Source organism: Chenopodium album, chromosome 1 (genome assembly GCF_948465745.1).
Source record: "Chenopodium album chromosome 1, dcCheAlbu1.1, whole genome shotgun sequence".
Taxonomy (NCBI): domain Eukaryota; kingdom Viridiplantae; phylum Streptophyta; class Magnoliopsida; order Caryophyllales; family Amaranthaceae; genus Chenopodium; species Chenopodium album.
Window position 1 is genome coordinate 81,754,379 of NC_137834.1, and position 18,296 is coordinate 81,772,674.

Here is an 18,296-nt window from a genome sequence, read left to right on the forward strand (position 1 = left end):
TGTCCAATCCATGGATTACTTTAGTATGTGTATAGAAATAGATATAGATAGATAGATTACTCAACCGTTTCTTTTAGAAGCATCACTTTCTAATTAAATAATGAAATTTTATATTAGATGCATTATTTTTCTTTTAAGTTAATAAATTATTTCTTTCTCTCTCACATTACATAAATTCTTTTTTTCTTGTTTCTCTTTACCTCTCTAATCTCCAAAAACTCTCTAAAAATCCGTGTTTTTGCAAATGATACATCTAAAAAACATGGGTAAAGTATCAAATTTGCTAATTCTTCGATAACCTAACCACAATGTGGGGACTTCTTTAGAAATGTGAGGTATCGACAATTATTCTATGAGAGTATGCATAAAAATTGTGTTGGAAAGAACTTTAAAATAAGTTCGAAAAAGAGTTAATAAGAGATATCCAACTTAAACTTACAACAAGAATAAGTTCTAATAATTAAGTTTAGATAAGTAAAAAATTATATAGAATAAAATCTGGACACACTTAAGTAAAAAATTATATAGAATAAGTTCTGGACACACTTAAGTAAAAAATTATATAGAATAAGTATATTTTAGCCTATTAGGTCATGATATAGTGCAGCACACAAGACTTATATCTTAGTTACCCTTCCTTTTCTTATTCGGCGACGGTACAAGACTCTATTGTTAGGGCCTGTTCTCATAAGTTTATTTTCAGTTCATTTCAGCTCCTAATTTCCTTCTCTTATAAAATATTCATTTCATTTCAGTTAAATTCAGTTCAGTTCAGCTGAGTTCAGTCTATGAGAACAGACCCTTATTCTTCCTGTTCTTATTCAACACTAGTGTCTACGCTTTGCATAACATGCGTAAAATTTCATATCGATGAATACAATGATCATAATTGTATAAAAAGTAATGAGATCATTGTCATATTTTTTATTTATTATTTTATCTTCATTATATGATTAGACTTAGGGTCTGTTTATTTCATCTTAATTTCAGTTCATTTCAGTTCAGTTCAGCTCCAACCAATTCAATTGAGTTAAGCTCCTAATTTCCTTTTCTCATAAAATATTCATTTCAACTCAGTTCAGTTCAGTTCAATAAATGTGAGGCCCTTACATATACTTCATAATTAACACATGTGTTCGCTATTTGTGTAGGATTTAAAAACAACAATATTTTTTTTTTTTTTTATAAAGTAGTAAATAAGGACATATGATACGGAAAAGGAATGCAACCATTAGACCTAACTCGTATATGGATTATTCTATTCACAAAACAAATTATAAGCTGAAAATGAAAATCCTTTTGTCCATTATCCTAAAAACATGATATTCATCTTACACTAGTTGAGACGGTCAATGTATTGTTATATTCTAATTTATTTATATTTATGCATGCATGTTTAAGAACTTAATTTTAATAGTTAATAACTTAATACAAGCTAAGCCTAGCCAAAATATGGTTACAAGAGTATTTTGTGACTTAGTAATTTAATATTCTTTTAAACCAATAACTAGTGTCATTGAAATATAATACTGTTGTACTCCTGCATTTTAAGCTAACATATACGAATTACTAGTAATACCTAGCTTCATATTACATATTCATGAAATAATTTTTATATTTATGCCAAGCTCAAAATATGGCTCGACATAACAACAATAATTAAGTTGTAAGCCATAATTATATATCTTCTAAATCTCTCAAAGCATTGTTTAAATCATCAGTATCAAGTTGCACGTACGTAGCCATGTTTCGAAGATTCGAAGTTTCTTCCTTAAGCTGGTTATTCTCTTGAACAACTTGATTATGAGACTCAGATGCATGATTAAGCTTTTCAACAAGTTCGTGGTTCTCACCCCTTAGTCGTAACACTTGTGACCATAGCTCATTTATTTGCCTCTTCTTTCGCATCCTAGAGCGCCTAGCAGACTCTCGGTTAGACACCATTCTTCGGTGCTTCCTCTCGTCTATTAGATTATTATCTTGCTTATTCTCGGCCTCATTCGATGTTGAGCTAGTGTTATGTAGGTACCGAGCTTGAAGGTTAAATTCGTCGAAATTAAGGGAGGTTTGGTTACTAGGTTGTAGGTCATCTTGTATAAGGCTAAAATTGGATGGAAATGAGTTTTGATACTCGAAAGCCATATGATTGATATCTTCAATCTTACATTGATTCATGGCTTATTTTTGGCTTAATTAAAGGCCAATTTAGTTGTAATTAGATTATGGTGATTGTGAAAATATTTGTAAATGAGGTAGAGATGCTAATTTAGAAATACAAAGGTGCTTTTATAAGACAAGAATCAAGGGTGTCATTAGTAGTGGGGTGAGCTAAGCATAAAAGAAGAACAAAGTTAGGTGCTTACGCAATCTAACAATAATAGTACTATAATCTGTCCTGAAATACTCATTAGACTATTAAAGGATGCATCAATGATGTAATAACTTAACTTTATCCACTTATTGTTAATTAGTCATTGTTTAAGTTTGTCCAATTATTTTCATAGTCGTTACCATATAGAGTTTGTACTCCTTACATACATTTGTTTAATTTATTATCGCGGCAATTTGTTATTCGCTAATGAATTGGATGAAGTGTTGCTCAACTTATTAGTAAATGTATGATGTATGTATAATGTATTTTGCTTTAAGGACGATGGAGGAGGCTAGGGTTTTAGAGAAAAAAACTCACAGAAGTTAGTTCACTCAAAAACGCAAGTTCAAATAATTTGAGAGAACAAACCAATAAAACAATTATTCAAAATAGTTTATATATATATATATATATATATATATATATATATATATATATATATATATATATATATATATATATATATATTTTGTTTCATGTACATATATATGTTACCTCTAGTCGTTTATGCGTGCATTAACATACTTTATTTCTTAGTTTGAATTCGACGAAGGATCCTATTAATGTCTTATTAGTGTTACGAATGATGATCGGTTATAATGTAGTGAGCAAGGATTTCATAAGGTACAGCATAAATCAGGTTCAATGGAGAGGCAGGTGAGACTTTTGTTAATGAACTTATTAATTGAAAAGAGTTAATATGCTTTTCTTAATGGTGGATTTGTTTAATATTGAAAGACAATGTCATTTTCTCTTTTACTAGAAGTGTGTCTATGAAGTCCCTTAACAATTTTAACACAATTAAATTAAACTTGGTCTCTAGGAAATCTGAAAGGGCAACATTTGTGTTCATAATAATATTGAAAGGGCAATAATCTTAAAGAGTTACATAGCCATATCCATATTTTTTATTTGATGGGATCACTTCCATAATTCTCTTCTTGGTTTCACCCGGATCTTCATTCCCCTCTAACCCGGTTTTCGAATCCTCAGCTCATTTGGTTGATTATATGTTGCACTCGATTTACGGCGGTTTTTTTATTCCTTGTTTGGTTGATTACAAGTTGTTTGTAATGAATAGAAGCTTATGGAAGGCGATAAAGTTTGATAACATTATATATTCCTTAACTAGTAGAAACTTCGAGCTAATTCATTATTATTGATCAAAGTTCGTTGTGAAAAAAAGCTCTTAGTTCTCTATTCTAAAATAAATGCAACAATTGACCTTTTGCATCATTCATATATTTCATTTTGACCACATTTTTTCACTAATATATACACGTTTAAAATAAACAAATATGCTACATTTTTATCAACCAAAAAAATAGATATTGCTATGTTAATTAATGATTTAAAATTCATCTTAATGTAAACATATCTGTTTTTCATAATTTTAACTAATAACAATTCTATGAATATGTAGTATATTCATTGTTAAATTTAGGCCCTGTTCAGTTCATGTTAAAAAAATAATTTTCAGTAAATATAAGTTCAGTTCATTAAAAATAATTTCAGTTCAATAAAAATCAGTAAATCTAAAGAAGAAATATAATAGAAAATCAGCAAAAATAATTTCGGTTTAGCATAATAATTCAGTTCACTAAAATTAATTTCAGTTCAACAGAAATAAGGTGAAGTGAACGGGGCCTTGGTATGTTAGTAGATGCATGTACTTTGAAATCGAAGAGTATGAAAAATATTGGGTCAGACAGCAAAACATGTTCCTTAATTGGGCTATTGCCAATTGGGCTTAATTTTCCTTGGGATAATGTCTCTCTAAAATAAAATTAACAAAAACAAAATTGTTCCACGAAAATAAGGTGAAAACCCTAACTTAGAGTAGGAGTAACTCCTCTACCTTATAAAGTGGAACTACCTCTCCTCTTTCTTCAATGTGAGACACTCACAAGTGGGCTACAATGGGTTTCAACAGTAGTTGTCCTTAGTTTTTGGGACTTGGTATATGGCGTGTATAATCCGGTCAAGTATTGTCATATTAAGGTTTTAAATAACGCAACTAATTCATGGTCAAATAATAGTTGTTACAAATTTGACCTAACCTACCGTAACAGAGAAGTTAGGTTACCGTACATAAATTCCGACCCTAATTTTAGTAATTGCTTTGTCAAAGGTAAGTGTCACTGGTCACGTGGAATAAGATGCATGCATTAATGAAGAATACGGTAGTGATATAATGAAGTATGGTTTCCTTGTTTTCGACATGGTTAATGAAACTTTTGATATGATGATTGGACCTAATCATATGAGTATTGAGTATGTTAGTCTCGAGGATAACCGTAACCTAAATCGGAGTGTTTGGGGGCTTAGGGATACGATTGTTGTGGTCGCGACTTTTGCTAGGAAGGAGAAGGTTGAGGTATGGATAATGAAGGAGTATGGTGTTGAGGAGTCTTGGAATATGTTATGTTCGATTCCGGTTGGTTCAAATAATTAAGGGTTTGTTTGACGTGGTTGGGATTTATAATGAAGAACGAATTATCTTATGTGATAATGATGAGAAAAAATTGGTCTCGTATGGCTTTGAGGACGACGATGATCAAGTTATTGAGCATGATGTCCAAAGTATACTTCCTCACATCAAATATGGAAGTATAGGAATGTTTAACTATGTAGAAAACTTTGCAACTTGCAAGGATACATTGATCACCAACATTCTTAGTACAATTATAAATTTATTAACCTAGCTTTTTTTCTTTTTTTTTTAGGGAATTTATTGTCCTAGCTTTTTTTTTTTTTTTTTTTTTGAATAGATTTATTGTCCTAGCTTAGAGTAGCTATTATTTGACAAATTAAATATGTTAGTTACCTTTCGCTTTCCTAGTCCATTATTCTTTATTTGTTTTTATTTATTGAATACTTGATTTTATTAAGGAATTGCTACTTATCTTAAGCATATCATATTACTATTGAGGATAAGCGTAACATGAACCAGAGCACAAAGTCTTATATGTGACTGGCCACACGGTGTGAGTGTGTGACCATCGACTATAAGGGTCGGTACTCGTTCAGTTTTACGGGGATTACTTTGTCGGTGTTATAGGGGTTACTTGGTCAGTATTACATGGTCTGGGTTACTTCGTCAGTGTTATCAGAGTTACTTTGTTTTTCTACAAGTGGCCACATGGTGTGGCCAACCGCACACATCCGGTATGGCTTTGAAGACGATGGAGTTATTGAGCATGATTTTCAAACTATATCTCCTTACCAGAGCTATAACACTATAGGAGTGTTTGACTACGCGGAAAACATTGTAAGCTTGCGCCCACCAAAGTCAATTGATCACCATCCTAACAACATTAATTCTTAATTAGTACTTGAAAATATTTGTTGTCGGGAGTAGCTAATATTTGTCAATTTTAACTATTTGCATTGTTATCTTTTGATTTTCTAGTCCATAATTCTTAGTAATTGCCTAATTGGTTTGTATTACAGATCATAAGGCAGGGGCAGGGGGTTTAATTCGAGGCTCGAATGGAGAACTCTTTGAGTGTTTTGCTATGAATTGCGGTATGTGTTCTTGCACAAAGGCTGAGCTTATGGCGGTGCTTAAAGGTTCGATGGTTGCTTGGGATGGTGGTCATCGAAAGGTACATATATCCCTTGACTCGGAAGTTGTTGCTAATATGTTGGTGGAGGACTCTCCTCCGCACTCTCCTTATATTCATATGATTCGTAAGTGCAAGGCACTTATTAATGGCAGAGATTGGGATATCAAAATCTCACATTGTTTTAGAGAAGCTAATCGAGCGGCGGATTGGCTTGCTAATTTTGGTGTGACGATTTCCTCAAAATTTGTCATGATCGAGGCGGTCCCGAAGGACCTTCGTGTAGTTTTATTGGAGGATTTGGGTGGATTGGCTTTGCCTCGAATGGTGCCGGAGGGAGGAGCAAAGTGGGGATGATCCTGCTTCGTCTCTTAGCTGAATAAATGTCCCTGTGACATAGTAGTTTTGCTTTCTGGTTTAGTTCCTTTAGTTTGTTTTCTCTGTTTTGTTCTGTTTTGTTCTGTTTTTACTTTTCGTTTTTCTGTTTGTTTGGTTTGCTTTGTTTTTTGGGGCTTGCCCCTCTCTTCTACCAAAAAAAAAAAAAAAAAAAAAAAAAAAATCTTATTTATCTTAAGGTGTATATAATATCACATTATGTAATAGGGTTATATATTACTTTGAATATCTTATGTAAAACTTTTATAATCAGAAGTACGTATCCAAAACTTCAATTGTCAAAATAATATGCACAAATTCCTAACATTAAAAAATAAAAAATAAAAAAATAACTTTATTATCCACTTTTTAATTTAATCAAAAATAGGTGATGAAGGAACCTAATTTGATTCAATTTTATTTATTTGTTTATTTAGATTTTATTTTTAGATTCCGTCTGGTTTTTAATTAATGAATTGTTTTATTTCAAAATAAAAATAAAAATAAAGAGTTAGCAAAAAATAAATTGTTTTAGTTCAATTTAGTTCAGTTCAGCTTCTAATTTCCTTCTCTTATAAAATATTTATTTCAGTTCAGTTCAGCTCACTTCAGTTCAGTTTAGTTCAATTCAGTTCAGTTCAATTCAACTGATTTCAGTCTATGAGAACAGACCCTTAATAATATAGGTGATATACGGAGTATTTTCTTTATATATATTATTGGGAGAATGATAAACTTAAGATTATAGTATATGTGAAAATATTCTTTAACAAATATAGATTTAGGATTTATGGCTATGATAGTAGATCTTTTATAAGAATTGTTTCGTATCTTATGTTGTCTTAGATTTTGTATAAATACGCTGCCTAATATTCAAGATAAGTCATACTATTAACTCTTTACCCCTAAACTTGTCACGGGCTTACCACTAAGTTTTCACCCCTTGATAAACTTGTCTCATACTCTCATGCAATCGTGCGTATACAAAAGTAACTATTGCTACATGCATTGGTTCTCTAGGGTTCAACATATATACTCACCTTTTGTTTTTCATTAAATTTTTAGAGTTTCATTTATTTTTATTTTTATCATTTCTAACAAGCTAAGATTGACATAAACATACACACGAATATAGTCTTTGGTTTTTTTTTTCATCTTCTTTTGTTTATCAATTGTCTCCAACCCCTCTTATTAGCTTATAACACCCTATTAGTCCCGTAAAAAAAAAAAAAAAAAAAAAAAAAAAAAGCCACCCTATTATTAAGCAATTAATCTCTCATCTTTTCAATATCCCTCTGCCCCTAGAAATAAAATTACTATTTACATGACTACCTGTATGATTGATTGATAATTTTCTAACTTCTCCTTTGTTATTTTGATGCTACATTATATTAACAATATACTACATACTTCGTATAACTTATCAACTTATGTATATGTAAGGGTTTGTTCTCTTCAGCTTATTTTCAGTTCGGTTCCAACCACTTCAGCTTCTAATTTCCTTCACTTACTCCCTCTGTATTTTTTTAAGTGTTACAATTTGATCGGCACATAGTTTTAGGCAATTTAATTGACTTAAATAAAATAAGAGATAAGTGGGATAGTTGGAGTATTAAAAATTTGTAAAAGAAAGATAGTGGGGTTAATAGTTTATTGAAAAGTAATGAATGTGAGAGGAAAGATATAATAAAATAGTAGTATTGGGTTTGAGTGGGGGCTATGAGAGGAGAGACACATAATATTTTAATGTAGTTTTTTGCCAAAAAAGGAAGTGTAACACTTAAAAAAACACGGAGGGAGTATAAAATATTTAGTTCAGTTCGGTTCAGTAAATCAAAACGGGTCCTAAGTGGTGTAATATTTACATTTGGACCAATCAAACTAAAATAAGAATAGCACGAAAATGAAATGAAACGCGTTAGACTATTCATGCATGAAACACGGTTATCTTAATTTGGTAAAAGTGATGAAGTATCGAAGAATTTATCAATCATTTAAGTACACGTACATAATGTTTCAATGAAAAGGATATAAAAAAATAATAAAGTTATTGGAAAATCTCACTATTGAATATTGATGCTTCTTGAAAGTCGGGGTACGTGTATGACATGAAATAGTTGCTACCAGAAAGACATGTAAAAGTCCATGTCAACAGTGTACGTAACATCTTCGACATTTTTAAGGGGAAAATTAGTCAAACGGGTGAAAAATAATTACTCTCAATTTTATTTTATTTTTCTCTTCGTTAATCAACCATTTTATATAAACAAGTCAACTCTTACTCCCATGTATATGCAAATAGTGAAGCTCAAATTCGAAATCTCAAAGTCATAAGGTCTCTTTTACGAGTATTTCCATATCTGATCTTCATCGAGCATGCATATATATTCTTAATATATAGGCTAGTGACGATTATTATTACAATTATAATCCGTACATTCATAATATGATCCCTATTTCAAGCTAAAGTAGGGGAGTTTGGTTTATTTAGCTTGCCCATACGCCAAAGTCGATCACTCGATCCCCCTTTACATCCGGCCTTAATGAGAATTAAACCAAACATACTGCCTAGCCTATGACTCATGAGATGGCGAATTTAATACATCCATATTGGTTGTACTAGTCTCTTTTCGATCACTTTCACACTAAGAATAAATGTAGTATTTCTTATTAGTTTATTGATAGACTAGTTAGTAGAGTAACCTTAAACAATAAATAGGATAATATTTACAGCTGATATAGAAGAATAGTATTTTTATTTATGCAATGTATGTGATAGAGTTTAGAGAATACTCAGTATATTATGTAAAGTAACTTAAGATATATTTTGTGAACATTGAATATATTTTTATAGATTGAGTATATCATGCTCAAAGATTTTAAAGTTTGTACCGAAATATTGTTATGGGGCAAAAAAATAGGGGCAAGGGGAATAGTATATAATTAGGGTTGTTCATATTTATTGAACTGAACTGGACTGATTGGAGCTATACTGAACTGAACTGAACTGATTGGAGCTAAACTGAATTAAACTAAACTGAGCTGAAATGAATATTTTATGAGAGAGGGAAATTAGGAGCTGAATTGAACTGATTGGAACTGAACTGAATTGAACTGAAATGAACTAAACTAAACTGTTATGAGATGAACTAAATTGTTCGGAGCTGACTGAACTGAACTAAAATTAAGTAAATGTGCAGACCCTTATTAGGAAGGAGAGATTATTGATTGTTCGTTCAAAGGAGGAAATTTGGCATGATTGAGGAAACAAAAATTAGTGATAAGAGTATTATATGATCATAGAAATAAGAAATAAAATTGTTTATCCTTTCGTCTTTTTACTTTTTTAGTAATACTTAATTGATAATAAACTGCACTCCGTAATTACAAGTAAAAAGAAGAAAAAACAAGAGTGAGATTTGTATTAATCGGATCATTGGATGTGTAGTAACCAACAAAATTAACTAAGAGTATAAATTAAGTTACCATTGATTAATGAACGTATGTAATAATTGGTTATTTAATCTTTTATACTTCGTATCAACTTTATCCAAAAATAAAAGTCCAAAACCATACACATATATAGAGGTGTCAAAACCGAACCGACCCGAAAAAAATTATCCGTTTCGAACTGTAACCGATCCGATTTGATCCGAGAAATTCAAGACCCAAACCCGATCTGTAACCGAACTGAACTCAACCCGAATATGAACTTGACCCGATCTGAACTTAACCCGGCACCGATTTGATCCGACCTGAACTCAACCCGAATCCGATTTGACCCGACCTGAACTCAAACCGAACCGATTTGACCCGGCCCGTGCTCAACCCGATCCAAAATTGATCTGAAAAATAACCGATCTAATCCGATCTGTTTTGACCCGAACTGATATTAACCCGATCCGATTTTAACTCGATTTGATTTTTACCTGATCCGAATTCAACCCGATCATAATTAATTATTTACCTTTTTATTCAAGTTCTTATACTATATATTTACTAATTATTAATAAGTTAACTTTTTTACTACAAAGAAATAATCTGGAGTCTTAAGTTTACTTCATGTACATATCAATTACTACCTCTGTTAATTGTTATCTGCAACTTTGGAATATTTTATATCTCTCAAATAATATCCCAAAGTTGCAGATAACAATTAACGGAGGTAGTATATTAATTTACTTTCTAAGCTTTAATAAATGCCACAAGATCTAATAAACCTAAACATTAAGCGGGAGTTAATTGATTTGCTTGTAAATCTCTAGTTAAATGTTGTCTAAAGCCTATTGTCATTTTTAATGAATTTCCTCCCATTATGTTATATTTTATGAACTAATAATTCTTTTCTCTAACACCTACAACCAATTATATCAATATAAATCACATTACTACTAGTCTGATGCAACCTATAAGAAACAATTATGAAAGCAAAATAAATAAAGTTTTAAAGGATATATCAAGCGCTTAGGTATTTTTCAAACTTAGGTATAATAATTAAATATATTACATATACATAATCCAATGATTCAAACTTAGGTATTTTTCAGTAGTTTCATTTTAATATACAAAATACGCTGCATATAATATCATTGCAATGTTTCAACTCCAATAATATGTTATGGGTACGGCTTCCTCAAAAATAACAAAAGCCTTGCACTTCCAAAAAAAATTCAGCCAAACACAAAAAGGAATTGAATGAGCCGAAATTGACCGAATCGAACTTGACCGAACCGAAATCATCCGAACCGAAATCAACCCGACCCAAATTCATCCGACCCGAAGTTACCCGGCTAAACCCGTTTTAAACCCGATCCAAATATATCCGAACCGGAAGTGAATCGATTGGAAGTTGACCCGACCCGTATCCGACCCGGACTCGATAGACCATGACTCGAATTTGACCCGACCCGAATTTGACCCGATCCGAGTTAAAAGGATAATTTTGATCCGAACATATCCGACCCGAATAGACCCGACCCGAATAGACCCGACCCAAACTTCATCCGGTTATCCGAATTGGCACCTCTACACATATAGCATTTCTTAGATGTTTTCAAAAAAAAAAAAAAAAAAAAGACTTTTTTAAATACTCGTTACTTTAGGTTAAGTCAATATATACTTGTAAGAGCATAGATAATAAAGTTTAAGATAATAACTAGTGTATTGCCCAGGGCCCAGGCGTTGCCCTGGAATGTTACTTAAAGTGTATTTTTATTTTATTAATAAAGAGTTTGAATTTTTTAGTATTAGTAATTTAGAATATAATGTTCAAAAAATATTGAAAAGAATTTAAAAAGTAAAGGCTTGTTTGGCATCAGTTTTGGTTTTCAGTTTCCTGTTTTTTTGAAAACCAAAAACCAAAAAAAGGAAACAAGAAAAAGGAGTTTCCACTTTTCTGTTGTCAGTTTTCATAATTATCATAATTTTAATAAGTTTATATAATTTTTGATTCATTATGGGACTCATATCATATACTTTTAGAGAACAAAAAACCAAAAAACAGAAAACCACAACAATGCCAAACGGACCCTAATATTTTTGTTTCATTTATTTTTCCCTTGGGTGTTTTTTTTTTCTACATTTATATACATTTATGTGAATGAATGGATCATAAATTATTACTAGTTAAGATGGCTAGACAGGTGATATTTGTCCTATAAGGTTAGGGGTTCAAACTAAGAGTGAGATCTATTTTGTCATACAATAATGTGACATTAATTGTGTATTTAATTTGATTTGATATTTTTGTGATTAATGTCGTATAAATATTAATTACAAAGTAAAATTTAAAAATAAAATATTCAAATGGAGAAACTTCTACCTTAAATTCCACGTGCACCGGCCTTATCTTACGTGTTGAAAAATGAATATGCAAATACTACATTAAACAGTAATCTTATACTTCTTTCATTCTTTGACAAGCTAATCAATAATTAATATAAGAATTACCAAATAAATAATCAAATGATTGACAGGCTAACCATTATCAACTTAGCAACTGGCATATATATTTTCTTATCAAGGTAAACACTTCAACTACGCAATTCAATGTACGAAAAAAATAGTATAAAAACGCGCTTAAATGATATAAAAACTTAGGCCTAAAACTAACTTCTACCAACTTCCAAACCAAGAAAAATGATGAACATATTTCCTATATTTCTATACTTAACCTCATTAATCAACATAGTTCTAGCAGGAGATTACATCCCTAAGGATCATATCCTTGTAAATTGTGGTACTTTCGACCGGAAAACAACCGATTCCGACGGCCGAATATGGAGCTCCGACAAGGGTTCTAAGTATTTGGTATCATCCAAAGGCACCTTTAGAGCTAGTGCTAAGACTCAAGCACCGGATGTTGGTAGGGTACCTTACTTGTCCGCTAGGGTTATGTACTCCAATGCTACGTACAACTTCCCCGTTTCGCCCGGTCGTGTTTTTCTCCGGCTTTACTTCTACCCCAACGTGTATTCCCGGTCGAATGCGGCCAATGCCGTGTTCTCCGTCACGGTTGGATCGTACGCCTTGCTTAGGAACTTTAATGTGTATAAAGCTACACAACAGCTTGACGTTCATTATTTGGTCAAAGAGTATTATGTCAATGTTGATAGTGGAACTTTGACCGTGACTTTTTCGCCCTCGTATAATACGTTTGCTTTTGTGAATGGTATTGAGGTTGTGTCTATGCCTAGCCTCTATGATAATGAAGATGGAGACAACATCATCGGCGCGAGTAGCCCTTTTCAGATTGAAAATTCTACTACTCTTGAGAGTTTGTATCGGCTTAATGTGGGCGGAAACTATATTCCGCCCACTAAAGATGAGCTTTCCAGGTGAGTTAAGTTAGATTTTTAAGCATTATTTTAATTTTTCTTATTAATTATGAGATACTCTCTTAATTTTATTACAAATAAACTACATATTTTTTTGGTAAATGTTTCAAAAAAAAAAATTATATAAGTTACTGATCACAGTAATCAAGAATTAAGAATGCTATTTTTTGTCTCAATAGTTTTATATTTAATAACATACATATAAACAAAACTAATATGTGTTGATGAGCATATAAAATTTAAAAGAGATCTAACTTGATAATTATTTTTTTGGTAGGTCATGGTACGATGACTCGCCTTATCGATCAAGCTACATGTTAGGTGTTGCTGAAATTGCCGATCCAGGCTTAAGCATAACATATCGAAAGTCCTTGCCCTCCTACACCGCGCCCGTGGATGTCTACACCACGGCAAGGTATATGACACCGGACAGCTTCCGCAACCTCGAATTCAACCTAACATGGTTGCTCCCCATTGATACTAGGTTTGCTTACTTGGTGAGGCTACATTTTTGTCAAATTCTCTCAAACATTGACAAAGTCAACCAAATGGTGTTCAACATCTACATTAATCAAATAACCGCATTTTCAGCCGTTGATGTTATTGCGTTGACAAATAGCAATGGAGCTCCTTATATTATGGATTTTGTGGTGATTATGCCCATTACTAAAGATCCAAAACAAGATTTGCGGGTTGATTTGAACCCGAATACCAAATATAGACCACAATATTATAATGCATTTTTAAATGGGTTGGAGATTTTTAAGATCAATAATACTGATGGTAGTTTAACAATTTAGATCGATCCAATAATTACATGTATATTTAATAATGCCGTTATTTTAGCTTCGACCATTATCATGCACGACTAATTGTTATTACTCCGTGATTAGTGGATTTCTTCTTTAATTGTACTATACTTAATGATATCGTGAGTGTGTGATATGGGACATCAAGTTTTGATTTTGTTTTTTTTTTTTATAAAATATTGATATTAGTCTTACACGATTAGAGTCTTAGAGATTTAGTTTGACTAAAATACTATAAAGTTTTTTTTTTTTTTTTTTTTTTTTTTTAGAAAAGAATGCTACAAATTTACAATGCATTTTTGAATACTTCGTATATACTCCCTCCGTTTCTTATTTCTTGCAACAAATGGGTGTGCACAACTCCCAAGTCAAAACTTTTAAGGGAGTTAAGCATGGTTGTAATCCCATATGATTAAAATTAAAAAAGGAGGGAAGGGAAAGGGACCACTTTTTTTTAAGCATTCACATGGGCTAATTTTTTAAGAGGGTGTACTTTTCCCTCCTTTTTTTTCACCAAAATTTAAAAACAAGGAAATTTTCAGCCAAATTTTCCCTCCACTTACTTTTCACAAGCAAGTGGGGGTATAAAAGTATCACAAACACAACCAGAAATTTTTGTTTCATCAATACATCATCAAAGTTCTAAGCCTCCTAACGAATACATTTGAGCATGAATTTCCAAAAGTTAGCACTAACCTACACCTAATCCTACCATAATTACCCACATCCTAAAACATCTAACCTAATTAGTGCTAAATTAGGGGCAGCATCTTCGCTTTATCTTCATTCAAAAGCAGGTTCAGTTCGAGTTGTCCAAAAAGTTGCATCCTCCACTTCATCACCATCCCAAGACCTAAAAAAAAAAATTTAGTATCTGGCCATGGATTATGAAGAGTTTTTTTCATTAGAACAATTACTAGGTGAAGAAAATCAGCCATATTCAAGTGAATCATCACAGACAAGCAGTGATTCAGAGGATGAATATGCTGCAGAATGGGCATATTCACAAATTGTAAACAACCAGCAACAAACAGAGGTAGGAGAGAAGAGGAGAGACCTCACCATGGAACAGAAAAGGCAGATTGTATATGCAATACTGCTAAAGATGCAAGGGGGGAACTGCCAAGAGGGTTTCTATCACAACTTGCAAGGGAATTTGACATTCATAGATCAACAATGTCAAGGTTGAATACTGACATAAAGAAACAGATGGCACAGGGGAATATCATTGATGTCAGGTCTAAGAAACTAGGCAGGACTGGGCCTAAACCTAAACAGTACTCTGATGAGTGGCTTCAATCTATGCCTCTGTACAAGAGGACCACAGAGAGAAGCTATGCTGGAGCACTTAATGTCTCACATTCAACAATACACAGATTAAGAAAGAAAGGAAGACTCAGAACACACACAAGCACAAATCATCCAGCTTTAACATCCAATCACAAGGTGACAAGAATGAAATGGGTGTTAAGTCATATTAACCCCATTCCAAGTCAAGGGAACCCAAAGTTTGTTGACATGCAAGACACAATTCATATTGATGAAAAATGGTTCTATTTGAACCCAGAAACAAGAAAATTCTACCTGCTGCCAAAAGAAGAAGACCCCTACAGATGTCAACAGTCAAAGAGGTTTAAGATTAAGGCCATGTTCATGGCAATGATTGGGAAACCCCTTTATGCAAGAGATGGGACTCTTTTGCATGATGGAAAGTATGGTATCTTCCCATTTGTCAAAAAACAGATGACAAAGAAAAAGAGTAAAAACAGAGAAGCTGGTACAATGGAAACAAAGGCTGTGCAGAATGTAAACAAAGATGCTATCAGGGAAATGCTAATGGACTACATCATCCCAGCAATACATCAACAGTGGCCAGAGGGACTCTCTAAAAATGTAAAAATTCAGTGGGATAATGCAAGACCTCATCAAGTGCCAAAAGATGAAGAGTTTGTTGCTGCCTGTCATGCTAATGGGTTCAACATACAAATGGTCTACCAACCAGCACAGTCCCCTGACTTGAATGTGCTAGACCTAGGGCTTTTCAAAGTCATACAATCCCTCCAATATCAAGCATTCCCTACTACTCTGGATGACTTAATCAAAGAGGTGGTAAATGCTTACAATGCATTTGAAGCTAAGGCCAACAAGTACATATGGCTAACACTTCAATCAGTCATGATAAAGATATTAGAAAAACAAGGCAACAACAACTTTTCACCACCACACATGAAGAAGAAGAAGCTGGAAAGATTAGGTGTTTTACCCAAACACCTACATGTCCCAAAGGAGCTGATTCAACAAAGTGTGACATTCCTAGACACAATGTTCATCCCAACACCACATGCAACAGAGGAAGAAGCATACATGGAAGTAGATGCTGACTGAAGTAAAGACATATAAAAAAAGGGACCCTGCCAATGCACAAGGACTGCCACACATAACCTTCATAGTATGTCTAAAATTCTGGTAAGAAACCTTTTGTTTTAGTAACCTATTACCAGCTTTTGTTAAAGATCAATGTGTAATGCTTAGGTTATGTGTATTTTGTTGAATCATGATGAAAACATGTAAGGCAGTGTGGGGAATAGTTTCAAGCCTTTAAAATCCCACTAGCTTGAACCCCACTGTGATCATACACTAAAGTACGGTGGCATCCAAAAGGGAAGAAGATAGAGCAAAAGAGTCGCCAACAAGTTTTTGAGGAACTTGTAAACCGTTCACGAGGTGAAGGTTACACCCCTTAACGATCCAAGAGATCGTCAACTCCATAAGGTCATGAACCAAATAAGGATTCGGGGATGATGGTACAAATCCAACCTAAAAGAGATTGAACCTGCCCTAATAATAGGCCTCTACTTTATTCTGCTCGTATTCATGTGCGCTTTCTGACTAACATACAATCAATAGGATTAACCCTAAACCTGTTTAATCTATGTTGGTTGAATATAATGCACATATAAACTATTATTGGCGATCACTTGAATTATAATCAAATTAACCCTAACAAGATTATTAATTATCTTATTAAGCGTGATTACAAGTACCAATTCCCTTTAAACATGCATAAAAAGGCGTGATCAAGCAATAAAGAATAAGCATCAAGCAACATAATAATGAATATCATCATCATAAAAATAAATTATAATTGAAATAATCATGATAATAATCATAAAAGAAAATAATCATCATATTAATAATAATTGAAATAATTATCATAAATAAAATAATCATCAAAATAATAATATTCATAATCATTATAACAATTATAATCATAATCATATTCATGTTAATATTAAAGCATAATAAAAATAGCAAGATCCTAGGCATGATACTAACAAGATTAATAACAAACCCTAGCATGTCACTAAGCAATAAAAATCAAATCTTTAACCCTAACATGATACTAACATGAATAAATATTAGGAAGAGAATAAAAGGCATCATAGCAATCATATTTGATATTAAAAATACCCTAGACATGATACTAGGAATAACATAATAACAATATAAACATGATTTCTACATCATAATATCAATAAATCAATTAAAGCACTTACTTGGATGCCTCGTACCTCTTTCTAATAACAAAATACACACGTTAGTAACTTCAAGGAAAATAATAATCAAAACAATTAAATAATTTAAATAGAAATTTGGGACCAAACCCTCAGAAATTAAAACCTTTCACGTCTAGGGCGAAGGCAACTTCGAATATGGCTAGGTGTATCAAGATCTAATGAATGCGGAATTATTTATTTGAGAAAAGGCTAGTTTTAGAAAAAGAGAGAGAGAATAATCAAGAAAATCTTGATGAGAGTTGATGAAGACTTAAGAATAGTGAGAATTGGTGAATGATAGATGTAGATGATGAAGATAGTTGATGAAGACTTAAGAATAAGGAGAATTCGTGAATGAAAACGGAGTTTTTGATACGATATTTATAGAGAAAATCATCCAAAAAAGATAATTTATCAAAACAGAGTATGAAGACCACAAATCCACCTTGGCGCCAGACCTGGCTCATTGGCGCCAGGAACTGTGGCTAGCGCCAGGCGCCAATTCTGGCGTCTGGCGCTAATCTTGATTCCAGGCGCCAAGGCCTGGGGTTGGACGCCAAACCGGATTTTAACGCGTTTTCGAAAATCTGATAATTTTACCGTACTGGAAGATAAAATAATATAATTTCGGTCGAAAATGCTATTTGATCTAATTAAAACTCTGAAGAATCCTAATTGAATTAAAAATGATAAAACCTTCTAGAATGTTCTAGAAGACCAAAACCATTCCTAATTACATTAGGAATGATAAATCATATTAGGCCCTCCCCTAGATCATTGGG

General features: G+C 32.6%; 1 protein-coding gene and 2 pseudogenes across 2 annotated transcripts; 2 read left to right on the top strand and 1 right to left on the bottom strand.

Moving 5' to 3' along the window:
- Positions 1 to 1,677: 1,677 nt before the first annotated feature.
- On the bottom strand, positions 1,678 to 2,175 carry LOC145636870 (basic leucine zipper 43 pseudogene; annotated as a pseudogene).
- Positions 2,176 to 12,450: 10,275 nt separating this feature from the next.
- LOC145636877 (receptor-like protein kinase FERONIA pseudogene) lies at positions 12,451 to 14,209 on the top strand (annotated as a pseudogene). The gene is made up of 2 exons (XR_014114149.1): positions 12,451 to 13,148; positions 13,426 to 14,209. The product of XR_014114149.1 is annotated as a receptor-like protein kinase FERONIA pseudogene (transcript).
- A 741-nt stretch (positions 14,210 to 14,950) lies between these two features.
- LOC145636886 (uncharacterized) lies at positions 14,951 to 16,342 on the top strand. Its single transcript, XM_081688424.1, has one exon. It carries the CDS (start codon positions 14,951 to 14,953, stop codon positions 16,340 to 16,342), a length of 1,392 nt encoding a protein of 463 aa, XP_081544550.1.
- Positions 16,343 to 18,296: the final 1,954 nt, after the last annotated feature.

Excerpts from the sequence above, each read along its gene's own strand:
- LOC145636886 (XM_081688424.1), top strand. The coding sequence starts at position 14,951 with ATGGGCATATTCACAAATTGTAAACAACCAGCAACAAACAGAGGTAGG.